We start from the raw sequence: 21,675 nt of genomic DNA on the forward strand, positions 1-21,675 counted from the left end.
TGACTATCTAACGGCTACTACCTGACTATCTAACGGCTACTACCTGACTATCTAACGGCTACTACCTGACTATCTAACGGCTACTACCTGACTATCTAACGGCTACTACCTGACTATCTAACGGCTACTACCTGACTATCTAACGGCTACTACCTGACTATCTAACTACCTGACTATCTAACGGCTACTACCTGACTATCTAACGGCTACTACCTAACTATCTAACGGCTACTACCTGACTATCTAACGGCTACTACCTGACTATCTAACGGCTACTACCTGACTATCTAACGGCTACTACCTAACGGCTACTACCTAACTATCTAACGGCTACTACCTGACTATCTAACGGCTACTACCTAACGGCTACTACCTAACTATCTAACGGCTACTACCTAACGGCTACTACCTGACTATCTAACGGCTACTACCTGACTATCTAACGGCTACTACCTAACGGCTACTACCTAACTATCTAACGGCTACTACCTAACGGCTACTACCTAACTATCTAACGGCTACTACCTAACGGCTACTACCTGACTATCTAACGGCTACTACCTGACTATCTAATGGCTACTACCTGACTATCTAACGGCTACTACCTGACTATCTAACGGCTACTACCTGACTATCTAACGGCTACTACCTATCTAACGGCTACTACCTAACTATCTAACGGCTACTACCTAACTATCTAACGGCTACTACCTAACTATCTAACGGCTACTACCTGACTATCTAACGGCTACTACCTAACTATCTAACGGCTACTACCTAACTATCTAACGGCTACTACCTAACGGCTACTACCTGACTATCTAACGGCTACTACCTGACTATCTAACGGCTACTACCTGACTATCTAACGGCTACTACCTGACTATCTAACGGCTACTACCTGACTATCTAACGGCTACTACCTGACTATCTAACGGCTACTACCTGACTATCTAACGGCTACTACCTGACTATCTAACGGCTACTACCTAACTATCTAACGGCTACTACCTAACTATCTAACGGCTACTACCTAACTACCTAACGGCTACTACCTAACGGCTACTACCTAACTATCTAACGGCTACTACCTGACTATCTAACAGCTACTACCTGACTATCTAACGGCTACTACCTGACTATCTAACGGCTACTACCTGACTATCTAACGGCTACTACCTAACTATCTAACGGCTACTACCTGACTATCTAACGGCTACTACCTGCTACTACCCTAACTATCTAACGGCTACTACCTAACGGCTACTACCTAACTATCTAACGGCTACTACCTGACTATCTAACGGCTACTACCTGACTATCTAACGGCTACTACCTGACTATCTAACGGCTACTACCTGACTATCTAACGGCTACTACCTAACTATCTAACGGCTACTACCTGACTATCTAACGGCTACTACCTAACTATCTAACGGCTACTACCTAACTATCTAACGGCTACTACCTAACTATCTAATGGCTACTACCTAACTATCTAACGGCTACTACCTGACTATCTAATGGCCACTACCTAACTATCTAACGGCTACTACCTAACGGCTACTACCTAACTATCTAACGGCTACTACCTAACGGCTACTACCTAACTATCTAACGGCTACTACCTGACTATTTAACGGCTACTACCTAACGGCTACTACCTAACTATCTAACGGCTACTACCTAACGGCTACTACCTAACTATCTAACGGCTACTACCTGACTATCTAACGGCTACTACCTGACTATCTAACGTCTACTACCTAACTATCTAACGGCTACTACCTGACTATCTAACGGCTACTACCTGACTATCTAACGGCTACTACCTGACTATCTAACGGCTACTACCTAACTACTACCTAACGGCTACTACCTAACGGCTACTACCTAACGGCTACTACCTGACTATCTAACGGCTACTACCTGACTATCTAACGGCTACTACCTGACTATCTAACGGCTACTACCTGACTATCTAACGGCTACTACCTGACTATCTAACGGCTACTACCTGACTATCTAACGGCTACTACCTGACTATCTAACGGCTACTACCTGACTATCTAACGGCTACTACCTGACTATCTAACGGCTACTACCTGACTATCTAACGGCTACTACCTAACTATCTACTACGGCTACTATCTAACGGCTACTACCTGCTACTACCTGACTATCTAATGGCTACTACCTGACTATCTAACGGCTACTACCTAACGACTACTATCTAACGGCTACTACCTGACTATCTAACGGCTACTACCTGACTATCTAACGGCTACTACCTAACGGCTACTACCTAACTATCTAACGGCTACTACCTAACGGCTACTACCTGACTATCTAATGGCTACTACCTAACTATCTAACGGCTACTACCTAACTACCTAACGGCTACTACCTAACGGCTACTACCTAACTATCTAACGGCTACTACCTGACTATCTAACAGCTACTACCTGACTATCTAACGGCTACTACCTGACTATCTAACGGCTACTACCTGACTATCTAACGGCTACTACCTGACTATCTAACGGCTACTACCTGACTATCTAACGGCTACTACCTAACGGCTACTACCTAACTATCTAACGGCTACTACCTAACGGCTACTACCTAACTATCTAACGGCTACTACCTGACTATCTAACGGCTACTACCTGACTATCTAACGGCTACTACCTGACTATCTAACGGCTACTACCTGACTATCTAACGGCTACTACCTAACTATCTAACGGCTACTACCTGACTATCTAACGGCTACTACCTAACTATCTAACGGCTACTACCTAACTATCTAACGGCTACTACCTAACTATCTAATGGCTACTACCTAACTATCTAACGGCTACTACCTGACTATCTAATGGCCACTACCTAACTATCTAACGGCTACTACCTAACGGCTACTACCTAACTATCTAACGGCTACTACCTAACGGCTACTACCTAACTATCTAACGGCTACTACCTGACTATTTAACGGCTACTACCTAACGGCTACTACCTAACTATCTAACGGCTACCTAACCTACTACCTAACTATCTAACGGCTACTACCTGACTATCTAACGGCTACTACCTGACTATCTAACGGCTACTACCTAACTATCTAACGGCTACTACCTGACTATCTAACGGCTACTACCTGACTATCTAACGGCTACTACCTGACTATCTAACGGCTACTACCTAACGGCTACTACCTAACGGCTACTACCTGACTATCTAACGGCTACTACCTGACTATCTAACGGCTACTACCTGACTATCTAACGGCTACTACCTGACTATCTAACGGCTACTACCTGACTATCTAACGGCTACTACCTGACTATCTAACGGCTACGACCTGACTATCTAACGGCTACTACCTGACTATCTAACGGCTACTACCTAACTATCTAACGGCTACTACCTGACTATCTAACGGCTACTACCTGACTATCTAACGGCTACTACCTAACGGCTACTACCTAACTATCTAACGGCTACTACCTAACGGCTACTACCTGACTATCTAATGGCTACTACCTGACTATCTAACGGCTACTACCTAACGGCTACTATCTAACGGCTACTACCTGACTATCTAACGGCTACTACCTGACTATCTAACGGCTACCTACTATCTAACGGCTACTACCTAACTATCTAACGGCTACTACCTGACTAACGGCTACTACCTGACTATCTAACGGCTACTACCTGACTATCTAACGGCTACTACCTAACGGCTACTACCTAACGGCTACTACCTAACGGCTACTACCTAACGGCTACTACCTGACTATCTAACGGCTACTACCTGACTATCTAACGGCTACTACCTGACTATCTAACGGCTACTACCTGACTATCTAACGGCTACTACCTGACTATCTAACGGCTACTACCTGACTATCTAACGGCTACTACCTGACTATCTAACGGCTACTACCTAACTATCTAACGGCTACTACCTGACTATCTAACGGCTACTACCTGACTATCTAACGGCTACTACCTAACGGCTACTACCTAACTATCTAACGGCTACTACCTAACGGCTACTACCTGACTATCTAATGGCTACTACCTGACTATCTAACGGCTACTACCTAACTATCTAACGGCTACTACCTGACTATCTAACGGCTACTACCTGACTATCTAACGTCTACTACCTAACTATCTAACGGCTACTACCTAACTATCTAACGGCTACTACCTGACTATCTAACGGCTACTACCTGACTATCTAACGGCTACTACCTGACTATCTAACGGCTACTACCTAACGGCTACTACCTAACGGCTACTACCTAACGGCTACTACCTAACGGCTACTACCTAACTATCTAACGGCTACTACCTGACTATCTAACGGCTACTACCTGACTATCTAACGGCTACTACCTGACTATCTAACGGCTACTACCTGACTATCTAACGGCTACTACCTGACTATCTAACGGCTACTACCTGACTATCTAACGGCTACTACCTGACTATCTAACGGCTACTACCTGACTATCTAACGGCTACTACCTGACTATCTAACGGCTACTACCTGACTATCTAACGGCTACTACCTGACTATCTAACGGCTACTACTGACTATCTAACGGCTACTACCTACTACCTAACTATCTAACGGCTACTACCTAACGGCTACTACCTGACTATCTAATGGCTACTACCTGACTATCTAACGGCTACTACCTAACGGCTACTATCTAACGGCTACTACCTGACTATCTAACGGCTACTACCTGACTATCTAACGGCTACTACCTGACTATCTAACGGCTACTACCTGACTATCTAATGGCTACTACCTAACTATCTAACGGCTACTACCTAACGGCTACTACCTAACTATCTAACGGCTACTACCTAACGGCTACTACCTAACGACTACTACCTGACTATCTAATGGCTACTACCTGACTATCTAACGGCTACTACCTAACGGCTACTATCTAACGGCTACTACCTGACTATCTAACGGCTACTACCTGACTATCTAACGGCTACTACCTGACCTAACGGCTACTACCTCTAACGGCTACTACCTGACTATCTAACGGCTACTACCTGACTATCTAACGGCTACTACCTGACTATCTAACGGCTACTACCTGACTATCTAACGGCTACTACCTGACTATCTAACGGCTACTACCTGACTATCTAACGGCTACTACCTGACTATCTAACGGCTACTACCTGACTATCTAACGGCTACTACCTGACTATCTAATGGCTACTACCTGACTATCTAACGGCTACTACCTAACGGCTACTATCTAACGGCTACTACCTGACTATCTAACGGCTACTACCTGACTATCTAACGGCTACTACCTGACTATCTAACGGCTACTACCTGACTATCTAACGGCTACTACCTGACTATCTAACGGCTACTACCTGACTATCTAACGGCTACTACCTGACTATCTAACGGCTACTACCTGACTATCTAACGGCTACTACCTGACTATCTAACGGCTACTACCTGACTATCTAACGTCTACTACCTGACTATCTAACGGCTACTACCTAACTATCTAACGGCTACTACCTAACGGCTACTACCTGACTATCTAACGGCTACTACCTAACTATCTAACGGCTACTACCTGACTATCTAACGGCTACTACCTAACGGCTACTACCTAACTATCTAACGGCTACTACCTAACGGCTACTACCTGACTATCTAACGGCTACTACCTGACTATCTAACGGCTACTACCTAACTATCTAACGGCTACTACCTGACTATCTAACGGCTACTACCAGACTATCTAACGGCTACTACCTGACTATCTAACGGCTACTACCTGACTATCTAATGGCTACTACCTAACTATCTAACGGCTACTACCTAACGGCTACTACCTAACTATCTAACGGCTACTACCTAACGGCTACTACCTAACGGCTACTACCTGACTATCTAACGGCTACTACCTAACGGCTACTACCTAACGGCTACTACCTGACTATCTAACGGCTACTACCTAACTATCTAACGGCTACTACCTGACTATCTAACGGCTACTACCTAACGGCTACTACCTAACTATCTAACGGCTACTACCTAACGGCTACTACCTAACTATCTAACGGCTACTACCTAACGGCTACTACCTAACTATCTAACGGCTACTACCTGACTATCTAACGGCTACTACCTGACTATCTAACGGCTACTACCTAACGGCTACTACCTAACTATCTAACGGCTACTACCTAACGGCTACTACCTAACTATCTAACGGCTACTACCTGACTATCTAACGGCTACTACCTGACTATCTAACGGCTACTACCTAACGGCTACTACCTAACTATCTAACGGCTACTACCTAACGGCTACTACCTAACGGCTACTACCTAACTATCTAACGGCTACTACCTGACTATCTAATGGCTACTACCTAACTATCTAACGGCTACTACCTAACGGCTACTACCTAACTATCTAACGGCTACTACCTAACGGCTACTACCTAACGGCTACTACCTAACGGCTACTACCTAACTATCTAACGGCTACTACCTAACGGCTACTACCTGACTATCTAACGGCTACTACCTGACTATCTAACGGCTACTACCTGACTATCTAACGGCTACTACCTGACTATCTAACGGCTACTACCTAACGGCTACTACCTAACTATCTAACGGCTACTACCTAACTATCTAACGGCTACTACCTAACTACCTAACGGCCACTACCTAACTACCTAACGGCCACTACCTAACTACCTAACGGCCACTACCTAACTACCTAACGGCCACTACCTAACGGCCACTACCTAACTACCTAACGGCCACTACCTAACTACCTAACGGCCACTACCTAACTACCTAACGGCCACTACCTAACTACCTAACGGCCACTACCTAACTACCTAACGGCCACTACCTAACTACCTAACGGCCACTACCTAACTACCTAACGGCCACTACCTAACTATCTAACGGCTACTACCTGACTATCTAACGGCCACTACCTAACTACCTAACGGCCACTACCTAACGGCCACTACCTAACTACCTAACGGCCACTACCTAACTACCTAACGGCCACTACCTAACTATCTAACGGCTACTACCTGACTATCTAACGGCCACTACCTAACTACCTAACGGCCACTATCTAACGGCCACTACCTAACTACCTAACGGCCACTACCTAACGGCCACTACCTAACTATCTAACGGCCACTACCTAACTATCTAACGGCCACTACCTAACTATCTAACGGCCACTACCTAACTATCTAACGGCTACTACCTAATGGCTACTATCTAACGGCTACTACCTAACGGCCACTACCTAACGGCCACTACCTAACTATCTAACGGCTACTACCTAATGGCTACTATCTAACGGCTACTACCTAACGGCTACTACCTAACTACCTAACGGCTACTACCCAACTACCTAACGGCTACTACCTAACTACCTAACGGCTACTACCTAACTACCTAACGGCTACTACCTAACTACCTAACGGCTACTACCTAACTACCTAACGGCTACTACCTAACTACCTAACGGCTACTACCTAACTACCTAACGGCTACTACCTAACTATCTAACAGCTACTACCTAACTATCTAATGGCTACTATTTTCCGGCTATATTTTCCGTTCCATCCATCCTGTTTTTTTGTATTTTTTTCTTGAAATAGAAACATCATAATTATCATAAGTACCAGTCAAAAGTTTGGACACACCTACTCATTCCAGGATTTTTATTGACAGCCAGAGGACGTTTATTTGTTTGCTGAGTTTATCTAGCCGCTGGTATCTAACCGCTGGTATCTAACCGCTGGTATGTAACCGCTGGTATGTAACCGCTGGTACGTAACCGCTGGTACCTAACCGCTGGTACCTAACCGCTGGTACCTAACCGCTGGTACCTAACCGCTGGTACCTAACCGCTGGTACCTAACCGCTGGTACCTAACCGCTGGTACCTAACCGCTGGTACCTAACCGCTGGTATCTAACCGCTGGTATCTAACCGCTGGTATCTAACCGCTGGTATCTAACCGCTGGTATCTAACCGTACAAAAAGGGCCTTCTGCCACCCCTATGGTGTGTGTGTGTGTGCGCGCGTGTCTGCATCCCTGCACGTCTTGGGACTCACCGGCACACTTGGTCTTGGCCCTCAGGGGAGGTCCAGGGGCCCCCGTTCCTCCGTCCAGGGGGCGGGTGAGCAGAACGCTGATCTCGTACTCCGTGTCAGGGTCCAGGTGACCGATCTTGTGCGTGGTCTTGTCCACGGGCTGGTTGTCAATGAGGCTGCCCGCCACTGTGCGGTACTCTACCTCCCGCTCCACGATGGGCCCGTCGCCGTTGATGGAGTTGGCGTTGAGCTGGATCCAGAGGTAGGTGGCACCCACAGCGGTAAGCTGGGGCGGAGCGATGGGCACCGGGGGTTCTGGGAGACAAGAGGAAGAGATGAGAATTAGATAAGAAGTCTTAAATAGTAATTTAAATTGGTGGACAAATACTGTGAGATTACCTACCAAATGTTAATTATTTATAATATAATAATTATTTTATCCCCAGACACACTTTATATTCATTCCCTAGGGGTTTTTATTAATACGGTCCAGGAACTGATATAACGTCAATATTATATTGCAAAATATCTGTTCTGTTTCTTGATGATTCATTCGGACTCATTTTGAATACAAGAGAGATGGCAAAAAGCTCTCCACTTATTTAGTTTGTCCTAAACTATAACACGAGAGATGTAATGTTTTGTACATTTTGACATTCGAGAACCAAAACATTTTACCTTCAGAAGTGTATATATAAACCTGCAGTCAACGTAGAGAAACACTAAAACTATGCAAATACCACAGGTTCACTCTGCAAACAGAGCAGAACAGAGAGAATTCTCAATTACACCCAACGTGAATCTGCAGAGAAATAGAATGCGTGTTCGCATGATATCGGCGGCTTAAATCTTAAGTAGGAGCAATTAAGTGATTGTGGTGGTGGTGCCTCACACAAAGCCGTGAGTTCCGGGCTGAGGTGGAGAGCACGGTGAAAGAAGGGGAGATCCGAACCGAGGTAATGAGTTAAACCAATTAATTTCCTGACCTTCGCCGGTAGAACAGCCAACTTGAATCCATTACTCATCACTCCCACTGGTCCTGCTCTCTTTCTCCTGGTGACCCATTTCAACAATCTCCCTCTCCTCTACCCAGCGCTCTCTGTCGTCCTGAAGAGACCTCTGAGGAGGATCCATTGTACCAAAGTCAGTCTATCGTGTTCAATCGCCAACAATAAGACAATGAGCCAATTCCTGTCCATTGTGAGGGTGAATGTTTTCGCCCTACCGGGGGTGTTTTCAGTGGCGGGTCTAGGGAATGACTGACTCAACTTCCATGGACTCCCCCCACACACATACACAACCCCCCCCCCCCACACACACGAATACACAACCCCCCCCCCACACACACACATATACACAACCCCCCCCCCCACACACACACACACATATACACAACCCCCGCCCCCACACACACACACACACACACACAACCCCCCCACACACACACACACACATACCCACACACACACACACACATATACACAACCCCCCCACACACTCACACACACACACAACCCCCCACACACACACACCCCCCCACACACACACACACACAAACGCCCCCCACACTTAGCCTATAGTTAGTACCCTGATGATAGCTTGTCCGACAGGCCAGTCAGGTGTCATGGTAAGACCATGTCTTTTTTATTTGACCTCTATTGAACTAGGCAAGTCAGTTAAGTCTGGCTACTCAGACGCATTTACTACCTGACAAGACAAGACTTGGATATCAGTGACTAATGTGAAGATTTGATCTCAGAGAGACTGAACAGTTTAGTTATCCAGATTTCCTTGCCTATAACATTGTTCTTCATTTCATTTATTTCATTTAAGTCATTTAGCAGACGCTCTTATCCAGAGCAAGTGCATATGAGGGGTGAGGACATACACCTTTAGTTTACTGAATATACCGTATATTAGGCTGTTGCTTTCATACAATACATCACGATTTAGAAAAACAGGACCTCTGAGCGCTTTGTCGCCCCTCAGAGGTCTGTGTACTTCACACACACACACACACCATGGCCTCTAATATCGATTGGAACCAGTGAGAACACCAATTACTAGTTAAGTAATGGCTCATCTGTCTTCCTGTCAGCCTGGCCTCATAACGTGTGACTTTTCCGTGAGATGGAAAAGACAGAATGTCTTCCCAGGGGCTGTATGTATCAAGCATCTCACAATACTAGTGCTGATCTAGGACCATCTGTAACTTTTAGATTGAAATGAATGAGATGGACAAGGGGACTTGATCCTAGATCTTCAGTGCTACTATGAGACGCCGTGTGAAATACGGCCCTAGATCTCTGTCTGTAATGTGGGGTTGACGTCTGTCTCTGGACTGTGTTTTATAGACTTCAGATATATTATACACACTGGAGTCAATGGAAGTGTCATTATTGGAAACCCTCCAAGTAAACTAGGTAACAACATGGAGCTACTGAAAATAGTTCTGTGTTATTGTTGTGGGTCGTGTGGTGGCATCGGTTAAGCTAAATTCTCTCGCTCTCCCTCTTGATACCCTCCCCCCTCTCTCCCATTCTCTTCCCTCTCACAAGATGCTGTCTGCTCCGTGGCCCCAGGAGTTACCCAGTAGTCTCAGGGACGCTCTCACAGCATGTGCCAGACCGGACAGACGTCATGGCCGCCCACTTGTTGACCCTCCCTGCATCTCATACCCCTTCCTCTTCCCTGTTTACACCATACGTTTCATACCTGCGTTTGCATAGTGTTTCTTTCCTTTCATTGAGCCTGCCTGGTATGCCAGCGGGGTTTGCACTTTAGGTACTATTGTGTTGGTCCCATTGCGGCAGTCACCAGACAAGTGCAGGTATTTTTACAAAGACAACACATTTGAATACAGGCCTGTTACATTTAGACCAAGGGTAGCTAGGCAACTAGATTCAGCAGCGGGCCGATTTTTGTCGGAGCGAGTGGTCGGGGGCCAGAAAATTATTATAATCATTTCTACACTGCAAATTGTTCACAACTAAGACCAGAAAGAGATTGTATTTTAAAATAAAAATGATTTCATACCTTGATTACGCTTTTATTTTTGGGAATACTTAACAGATTTAGAAAATGTCAAAAAATTGCTAAATTCCTGGTGATTTTATAATTTATCCACAACCATCACTTTAAAAAATAATTTCAGCCCCTTGTATAGATGTACAATTCATTCTATTTTGATGAACTCAGACAAAGGTTGTCTAGATGATTTAACCGTCTTTCTTTAGCAGTCAAGACAGCTGTCCTGATCCCTGGGGTACTGACTGATTTAACTTATCAGACGGCAAACAGGTGGAGACTCACATGCCAAATAAAAACCTCTTACTGTCTCTAGAAGCAGCGAGAGAGAACAGAGAGAGAGAGAACAGACAGAGAGAGAGAACAGACAGAGAGAGAGAACAGACAGAGAGAGAGAACAGACAGAGAGAGAGAACAGACAGAGAGAGAGCGAGAGAGAACACAGAGAGAGAGCGAGAGAACACAGAGAGAGTGCGAGAGAACACAGAGAGAGTGCGAGAGAACACAGAGAGAGTGCGAGAGAACACAGGGAGAGTGCGAGAGAACACAGGGAGAGTGCGAGAGAACACAGAGAGAGAGCGAGAGAACACAGAGAGAGAGCGAGAGAACACAGAGAGAGAGAACACAGAGAGAGAGAGAGAGAACACAGAGAGAGAGCGAGAGAACACAGAGAGAGAGCGAGAGAACACAGAGAGAGAGCGAGAGAACACAGAGAGAGAGCGAGAGAACACAGAGAGAGAGCGAGAGAACACAGAGAGAGAGCGAGAGAACACAGAGAGAGAGCGAGAGAACACAGAGAGAGAGCGAGAGAGAGAGAGAGCGAGCAAACACACAGAGAGAGCGAGAGAGAGAGAGAGAGAGAGAGAGAACAGAGCGAGAGAACAGAGCGAGAGAACAGAGCGAGAGAACAGAGCGAGAGAACAGAGCGAGAGAACAGAGCGAGAGAACAGAGCGAGAGAACAGAGCGAGAGAACAGAGCGAGAGAACAGAGCGAGAGAACAGAGCGAGAGAACAGAGCGAGAGAACAGAGCGAGAGAACAGAGCGAGAGAACAGAGCGAGAGAACAGAGCGAGAGAACAGAGCGAGAGAACAGAGCGAGAGAACAGAGCGAGAGAACAGAGCGAGAGAACAGAGCGAGAGAACAGAGCGAGAGAACAGAGCGAGAGAACAGAGCGAGAGAACAGAGCGAGTGCGAGAGAACAGAGAGAGTGCGAGAGAACAGAGAGAGTGCGAGAGAACAGAGAGAGTGCGAGAGAACAGAGAGAGTGCGAGAGAACAGAGAGAGTGCGAGAGAACAGAGAGAGTGCGAGAGAACAGAGAGAGTGCGAGAGAACAGAGAGAGTGCGAGAGAACAGAGAGAGTGCGAGAGAACAGAGAGAGTGCGAGAGAACAGAGAGAGTGCGAGAGAACAGAGAGAGTGCGAGAGAACACAGAGAGTGCGAGAGAACACAGAGAGTGCGAGAGAACACAGAGAGTGCGAGAGAACACAGAGAGTGCGAGAGAACACAGAGAGTGCGAGAGAACAGAGAGAGAGTGCAAGAGAACACAGAGAGCGAGAAAGAGAGCGAACACACAGAGAGAGAGCAAACACACAGAGAGAGAGCAAACACACAGAGAGAGAGAGCAAACACACAGAGAGAGAGAGCAAACACACAGAGAGAGAGAGCAAACACACAGAGAGAGAGAGCAAACACACAGAGAGAGAGCAAACACACAGAGAGAGAGCAAACACACAGAGAGAGAGCAAACACACAGAGAGAGAGCAAACACACAGAGAGAGAGCAAACACACAGAGAGAGAGAGCAAACACACAGAGAGAGAGCAAACACACAGAGAGAGAGAGCAAACACACAGAGAGAGAGAGCAAACACACAGAGAGAGAGAGCAAACACACAGAGAGAGAGAGCAAACACACAGAGAGAGAGAGCAAACACACAGAGAGAGAGCAAACACACAGAGAGAGAGCAAACACACAGAGAGAGAGCAAACACACAGAGAGAGCGAGAGAGAGAGCGAGAGAACAGAGCGAGAGAACAGAGCGAGAGAACAGTGCGAGAGAACAGTGCGAGAGAACAGAGCGAGAGAGAGTGCGAGAGAACACAGAGAGCGAGAGCGAACACACAGAGAGAGAGCAAACACACAGAGAGAGAGCAAACACACAGAGAGAGAGCAAACACAGAGAGAGAGAGCAAACACACAGAGAGAGAGCAAACACACAGAGAGAGAGCAAACACACAGAGAGAGAGCAAACACACAGAGAGAGAGCAAACACACAGAGAGAGAGCAAACGCACAGAGAGAGAGCAAACGCACAGAGAGAGAGCAAACGCACAGAGAGAGAGCAAACGCACAGAGAGAGAGCAAACGCACAGAGAGAGAGCAAACGCACAGAGAGAGAGCAAACGCACAGAGAGAGAGCAAACGCACAGAGAGAGAGCAAACGCACAGAGAGAGAGCAAACGCACAGAGAGAGAGCAAACGCACAGAGAGAGAGCAAACGCACAGAGAGAGAGCAAACACACAGAGAGAGAGCAAGCACACAGAGAGAGAGCAAACACACAGAGAGAGAGCAAACACACAGAGAGAGAGCAAACACACAGAGAGAGAGCAAACACACAGAGAGAGAGCAAACACACAGAGAGAGAGCAAACACACAGAGAGAGAGCAAACACACAGAGTGAGAGAGAGAGAGCGAGAGAGAGAGCGAGAGAACAGAGCGAGAGAACAGAGCGAGAGAACAGAGCGAGAGAACAGAGCGAGAGAACAGTGCGATAGAACAGTGCGAGAGAACAGAGCGAGAGAACAGAGAGAGAGAACAGAGCAAGAGAACAGAGAGAGAGAACAGAGAAAGAGAACAGAGAGAGAACAGAGAAAGAGAACAGAGAGAGAACAGAGAGAGAACAGAGAATGAGAACAGAGAGAAAGAACAGAGAGAGAGAACAGAGAGAGAGAACAGAGAGAGAGCACGATGCCACCTCATCGTCAGCTCAGATTAACTTTGAGATAAAGTGACAGTTCAATCTGGCTGTGCGGTGGAGTTAGACGGCGGGGCTTGTAAGGTGTTCTAGCAGTCTCCATTTCCTCTAAGCCGATACCACATCATCTCTGACATTTTGTTTGGGTTGGGGGAAGAAAGAAAGAGATAAATAAGATATCAGGTTCTTCAACAGCTTCGGGAGGGCCAGGCAATCGATCCTTCGAGGCCACTGACGCGTAGCAGAATGGGAAAACAAAAGGTTGGAGCCACTGACAGGTGCCGTGTACTGACCGGTGCCGTGTGATGTGTCAGGCCTCACTCCCTTTCACCTCCACGTGGGTATCGACCATCAGTAATGACTAAACAGCATAATGCGCTGGGGCTGACATTACAGACAACACCAATCTGTGTGGTGAGAGGATTTGTTTTCTTTCAAACACTGAGCATTTGATTGAGTCTGCACTTTTGGGACTATCCTACTGGCTCCATTGGGCCAGGCAAGCGTAATCAATTGCAGCTGAAGTATAAACAATACAAATAGTATTTGAGTCGAATTCTGGAGGAGTGATATCCCCATCATCACCACGTTGCCCAACAAATAAAAGGGACTTCATCCATAATTACATTTGAACTACAAGTCCCACTTTACAGTTGAACTACAAGTCCCACTTTACAGTTGAACTACAAGTCCCACTTTACAGTTGAACTATAAGTCCCACTTTACAGTTGAACTATAAGTCCCACTTTACAGTTGAACTATAAGTCCCACTTTACAGTTGAACTATAAGTCCCACTTTACAGTTGAACTATAAGTCCCACTTTACAGTTGAACTATAAGTCCCACTTTACAGTTGAACTATAAGTCCCACTTTACAGTTGAACTATAAGTCCCACTTGCTCAACAACCTAGAGGTCATAAAAGAGTGCCCCTTGTTCAAAGAGCCTGCTCGTGGCAGCAAGCAAGTCTACGTGTGGTCGCCATGTGGTTGGTGGTGGCGCTCAGCTGTCGTCTTGGCGCTGGATGGCTGCATGTAGCCATAACTGCTGAGTCAGCAAGCAGCGAGCCGTGTGGACTGGAGAGGCACTATGAAACTAAAAGCAGCTGTGACTTTATATAGCACCTGCTGCTAGCCACACCCTCCCAGTGGTCACAGGGCCCTACCCTAAACAGGCTATATATGAAGTGTTATTGGCTGGTCGGCTCCCATGCAACCCAACCCCTAAGCCCGCACGGTTCCCCAGATGACTGGTCCCTGTCCCATGGGCTGTGGAAGCTTATGTAAACTCCCCTTCTGGGTACCATTACGATTGTGCTGAAATGATTATGGTTCAATATTTAGAAAGGAGTTCGAAAACAGGGTCAGAGAGATGTTGGATGTTCTGTTAGCATGCTTGTTGTTGCTAGTGTGGCAGTGCTAGCCATGTGTAACCGACGTGAATTGGCTAGCTAGTTAGCGGGGTGTGCACTAACAGTGTTTCAAATCGGTGAAGTCACTCACTCTGAGACCTTGAAGTAGTTGTTCCCCTTGCTCTGCAAGGGCCGTGGCTTTTGTGGAGCGATGGGTAACGATGCTTCGTGGGAGGCGGTTTTTTAAATTTAAATTTTATTATTTTACCCCTTTATCTCCCCAATTTTGTGGTATCCAATTGGTAGTAGTTAATCTTGTCTCATTGCTGCACCTCGGACTCGGGAGAGGCGAAGGTCGAGAGCCATGCGTCCTCTGAAACAACCCAACCAAGCCTCACTGCTTCTTGACACAATGCACATCCAACCCGGAAGCCAGCCGCACCAATGTGTTGGAGGAAACACCGTACTCCTGGCGACCTGGTCAGCGTGCACTGCGCCCGGCCCTCCACAGGAGTCACTAGTGCGCGAGGAGACAAGGACATTCCTGCCGACCAAACCCTCCCTACGACGCTGGGCAAATTGAGCACCGCCACATGGAGCCTGGGCTCGAACCCAGAATCTCGGGTGGCACAGCTAGCACTGCGATGCAGTGCCTTAGACCACTGCACCACCCGGGAGGCTGTTGTTGATGTGTGCAGAGAGTCCCTGGTTCGCGCCCAGTTCGGGGCGAGGAGAGGGATGGAAGCTATACTGTTGCATTGATGCTGTTGACCCGGATCACTGGTTGCTGCAGAAAAGGAGGAGGTCAAAAGGGGGGTGAGTGTTAACGAAGTAAAATGGCCAGTTAGTTAGCGGGGTGTGCGCTAACAGCGTTTCAATCGGTGACGTCACTTGCTCTGAGACCTTGAAGTAGTTGTTCCCCCTGCTCTGCAAGGGCCACGGCTTTTGTGGAGCGATGGGTAACGATGCTTCGAGGGTGGCTATTGTCAATGTGTGCAGAGGGTCCCTGGTTCGAGCCCAGGTAGGGGCAAGGAGAGGGACGGAAGCTATACTGTTACACATGGTACGCTAATAAGCCTGTGAGATTCACAAACAGTAGTTATAACTCCAGGCAATGATAGTGCTTCTAAATGGTGCAATATGGAGGTCAGGTCTGTTCAGAAAGGGAGCTTTTGTTCATTCTAGGGGTGCAGTGTATGCCTAAGCTACTGATACAGGCACATTAGGTATGGCTAAGGCACAGTGTTCTGAGATGGATGCCAAGCCCTCCCTTGTGACCTAGCTGGCCAAGCTCTGACAAAGAGGTCATCTAAAGAGACTCAATACCTTGAACTACATCCAAAGTCAGAACAAAAAGTGACATTCACCGCAAACAAAAAGTAAAAGGACTAATGTCCAAAACCGAAAGTGCAAATCTAAACCATTCTCTAAAGGGTTAAAAAATATACATTTGACCTTTATTTACGTTGATTAGCTAACACAACATGCCATTGGAACACAGTAGTGATGGTTGCTGATAATAGGCCTCTGTACGCCTATGTAGATATTCCATTAAAAAAGCAGCCGTTTCCAGCTACAATAGTCATTCATAACATACATTTTTTTATTTTACCTTTATTTAACTAGGCAAGTCAGATAAGAACAAACTATTATTTTCAATGACGGCCTAGGAACAGTGGGTTAACTGCCTGTTAAGGGGCAGAATGACAGATGTGTACCTTGTTAGCTCGGGGGTTTGAACTTGCAGCCTTACTAGTCCAATGTTCTAACCACTAGGCTACCCTGCTGCCCCGCAACATACACCTGTGCAGTAGGTAGCGTTCCAGGTGAATAATATATCATCTAACTGGCAGTACTGGTATAGTAATGTCCCTCTCTGGGACCTGTTGGGCCATGTGGGGGTTAAACAGTACAACATGAATAATTTATAACCCCAGCCATTCTTCTACATGCCTCAGGTCAGCCTATATGACCACAGCAGGGTTAAAGGCCCAGTGCAGTCAACAGTCAGTTTTCCCTGTGTTTAATATCATATTGTGCAACAGCTGATGAAACCAACACTGTAGAAGTGTGAAAACATTTCATCAGTATTGTTTCCTGATAGTTACTGGTTGAAAATACAATCTACAGAGGACCTTCTAATCAGCAGGATTGCATGGGCAGGAGTGTCGGCTTTCCATGGTGACATCACAATGCGGTAATTTGGTTACTAGACCAACGGCAAAGAGAGTTTACAAACCTCTCTGCCAATAACAGCTCGTTTTCAGTTTCCCTTCCTACTCAAACCACTCCCAGACAGTCCTAGCTAAATTCTTGCTTGGGAAATGGTGTTTTGGTAAAAAGCTATTTTTGCCCATTTTAATGAAAATCTATTATAGTAAGGTACTTAATTGTTGCCCAAAAACAATTTGAGATTGATATAAAAATGGCTACATTGGGACTTTAAAGACCGTTCTTGGGTCAGTATCCCTGGTACTAGATCTGGGATCAGCCCCCCGTCCCTGACCCCGTCCATAGATCTGGGATCAGCTCCCCCCCAATCGATCTGGGATCAGCCCCCCCCCCCCCTCCCTGTAGATATGGGATCAGCCCCCCTCCATATAATCCTATTCATTACGATCTAAAAGGCTAAACTGATCCTATATCAGCACACCTACTCTGACTGTGTGAAAACAGGACCAGTAGGGTCACCAACTCAGAGAAGAGCTGTGCACTCTGCTGACACTCTCCGAAATGAAATATTAGATCAGTGAGAGGGGGACAAACGGCCGGGATGAACAAATGTAGACAACTCAATTGAAAAGGGAACTGGTTGTTGCTGTTATAATACATCACCAATCAGGGAAGTGAGAAGAACGGGATTCTTTGGTAACGGCGTTTAAAATGATGAAGCATAATTTGACATGATAAAGGAGGCAGCCGTCGTACATCGTTCCTCTACACAACCAAGTGGAGGGGGATTTACTATGGCAACCAACACGCCAGGGATAATTTGCATCGACATGTCTGACAAACTCAGAGGCCAGTTTATTAGGTACACCCATCTAGTACTGGGTCGGACCTCCCCTTTGCCCCCAGAATAGCCTGAATTCTTCGGGGCATGGAAACGTTGCTCAATTGATATCAAGGGACCAATCAAGGGAGCTAACGTGTGCCAGGAAAACATTCCCCACAACATTACACCACAGCCACCAACTGTACCTTTGACACCAGGCAGGATAGGTCTATAGACTCATGCTGCTCACGCCAAATGTCTCTGCCATCAGCATGACGCGACAGGAACCGGGATTTGCCGGACCAGGCAATGGTTTTCCAATCCTCAATTCTCCAGTGTTGGTGATAGTGTACCCACTGGAGCCACTTCTTGTTTTTAACTGATACGAGTGGAACCAAGTGTGGTTGTTTGCTGCAATAGCCCATTTGTGGAAAGGACGGACAAGTTGTGTTTCCCGAGAAGCCGTCCTCCACACCACTGTTGTACTGCACCATTATTTCACTGTTTGTGGCCTGCCTGTTAGCTTGCACCATTCTTGCCATTCTCCTTCGACCTTTCGTCGACAAGGTGTTTTTCCCCCTTCAGGACTGCCGCTGACTGGATGCTTTTTGTTTTTCGCGTCATTCTAGGTAAACCCTACCTTCACACGTCGTGCGAGAGGCACTGGCTAGCCATTTCTGAGATACTAGAAACGAAGCACCTGGCATGGATGATCACACCATGTTGCTTAGGTCACCTAACGTTCAATGGAACAGTAACTCAATGCCTGGATGCCTGTCTGCCTGTTTTATATAGTCTATAGGAGCGAACCAATTTCATGAATGGGGTGGTGCACCTAATAAGCAGTACAACATGCGCGCGCGCACACACACACACACACACACACACACACACACACACACACACACACACACACACACACACACACACACACACACACACACACACACACACACACACACACACACACACACACACACACACACACACACACACACACACACACACACACACACACACACACCTCCTCCGACACATTGGCAGTGAGAGCCGCTGCTGGCGCCTGCTGCACATAGAGACAGAGTGTGCTGGTGGAAACACGCAGGGCTATTTGAGAGTGATTGACAGGTCTCTATCTGGCAGGCCAGGATTATAGCTATCCCTCACACTGAACTTCCTAAGAGAGACATTGAGAGTACAATAGAGGCCAATCACTAAGGCTGAACCTGAGCTATGGAGATTGGAGAGAGAGAGAGGCCCACTCTTGGCCTTGACATTGGAAATTATACAATAAAATGACAGACTTGTTTGTGACTGGTTGAAGAAATTAACTAAATTAAATATCTATTATAGTTGATTAAAAGTCCAAGTGAAATGTTATTTCATAACTCTTTCACTCTTAAATAGAGATACTGTATGCATAGGGATAACAATACCATGAACAGTATACTGTATGCATAGGGATAACACTAACATGAACAGTATACTGTATGCACAGGGATAACACTACCATGAACAGTATACTGTATGCATAGGGATAACACTACCATGAACAGTATACTGTATGCATAGGGATAACACTACCATGAACTGTATACTGTACAGTAGTCCCTGACGTAGCACCTATTTGTGAGGAAACTTTACCGGTCTTTTTGGCAAGTCAATATAGGAGGCACAAGCAGAACGTGACTTACGTTTGACGGTCAGGTCGGCATAACTGGACACGCCCACGCCCTTGTCTGAGTGGACGATGCAGCGGAAGCGTCCAGAGTCTCCCTTAGTGGTGTTCTCCACGTCAAACGTGGCGGTGTAGCGGCGGGAGTTCACCGGCTTGGTCTCTCTCATCGGGGCCCGTCTCCCTCCGATACCCTGGTAGGGAAATACACAGCAACACACGATCATGTAAATGTACAGTTGAAGTCGGAAGTTTACATACACCTTAGCCAACTACATTTAAACTCAGTTTTTCACAATTCCTGACATTTAATCATAGTAAAAGTTCCCTGTTTTAGGTCAGTTAGGATCACCACTTTATTAGAAGAATGTGAAATGTCAGAATAATAGTAGAGAGAATGATTTATTTAAGCTTTTATTTCTTTCATCACATTCCCAGTGGTTCAGAAGTTTACATACGCTCAATTAGTATTTGGTAGCATTGCCTTTAAATTGTTTAACTTGGGTCAAATGTTTTGGGTAGCCTTCCACAAGCTTCCCACAATACCTTGGGTGAATTTTGGCCCATTCCTCCTGACAGAGCTGGTGTAACTGAGTCAGGTGTGCAGGCCTCCTTGCTCGCACACGCTTTATTAGTTCTGCCCACAAATTGTCTATAGGATTGAGGTCAGGGCATTGTGATGGCCACTCCAATACATTGACTTTGTTGTCCTTAAGCCATTTGCCATAACTGTGGAAGTATGCTTGGGGTCATTGTCCATTTGGAAGACCCATTTACAAACAAGCTTTAATTTCCCGATTGATGTCTTGAGATGTTACTTCAATATATCCACATACTTTTCCCCCCTCGTGATGCCATCTATTTTGTGAAGAGCACCAGTCCCTCCTGCAGCAAAGCACCCCCACAAAATGATGCTGCCACCCCCATGCTTCATGGTTGGGATAGTGTTTTTCGGCTTGCAAGCCTCCCCATTTTTCCTCCAAACATAACGATGGTCATTATGGCCAAACAGTTCTATTTTTGTTTCATCAGACATTTCTCCAAATAGTATGATCTTTGTCCCCATGTGCAGTTGCAAACCGTAGTCTGGCTATTTTTATGGCAGTTTGGAGGATTGGCTTCTTCCTTGCTGAGCGGCCTTTCTGGTTATGTCGATATAGGACTCGTTTTACTGTGGCTATATATACTTTTGTACCCGTTTCGTCCAGCATCTTCATAAGGTCCTTTTGCTGTTGTTCTGGGATTGATTTGCACTTTTTGCACCAAAGTAGATTCATCCTTAGGAGACAGAACCGCATCTCCTTCCTGAGCGGTATGACGGCTGCATGGTCACATGGCTGCATGGTCACTCAGTGCAAAGAGGCACTGAGTTTGAAAGTAGGCCTTGATTTCTATCCACAGGTACACCTCCAAATGACTCAAATTATGTCAATTAGGCTATCAGAAGCTTCTAAAGCCATGCATTTTCCAAGCTGTTTAAAGGCACAGTCAACTTAGTGTATGTAAA

General features: G+C 46.2%; 1 protein-coding gene across 12 annotated transcripts in view; it reads right to left on the bottom strand.

Moving 5' to 3' along the window:
* Positions 1-21,675, bottom strand: part of LOC123991376 (receptor-type tyrosine-protein phosphatase mu-like) — a 335,771-nt gene that overhangs the window by 176,762 nt on the left and 137,334 nt on the right. For all 12 annotated transcript variants that reach the window (XM_046292910.1, XM_046292905.1, XM_046292908.1 and 9 more), the window contains exons 6-7: positions 20,188-20,362; positions 8,169-8,462 (exon numbers count right to left, since the gene is read on the bottom strand). In XM_046292910.1, coding sequence (XP_046148866.1) covers positions 8,169-8,462; positions 20,188-20,362 — 469 coding nt within the window. The remainder of the gene's footprint in view (positions 1-8,168; positions 8,463-20,187; positions 20,363-21,675) is intronic.

This window comes from Oncorhynchus gorbuscha, linkage group LG12 (genome assembly GCF_021184085.1).
Source record: "Oncorhynchus gorbuscha isolate QuinsamMale2020 ecotype Even-year linkage group LG12, OgorEven_v1.0, whole genome shotgun sequence".
Taxonomy (NCBI): domain Eukaryota; kingdom Metazoa; phylum Chordata; class Actinopteri; order Salmoniformes; family Salmonidae; genus Oncorhynchus; species Oncorhynchus gorbuscha.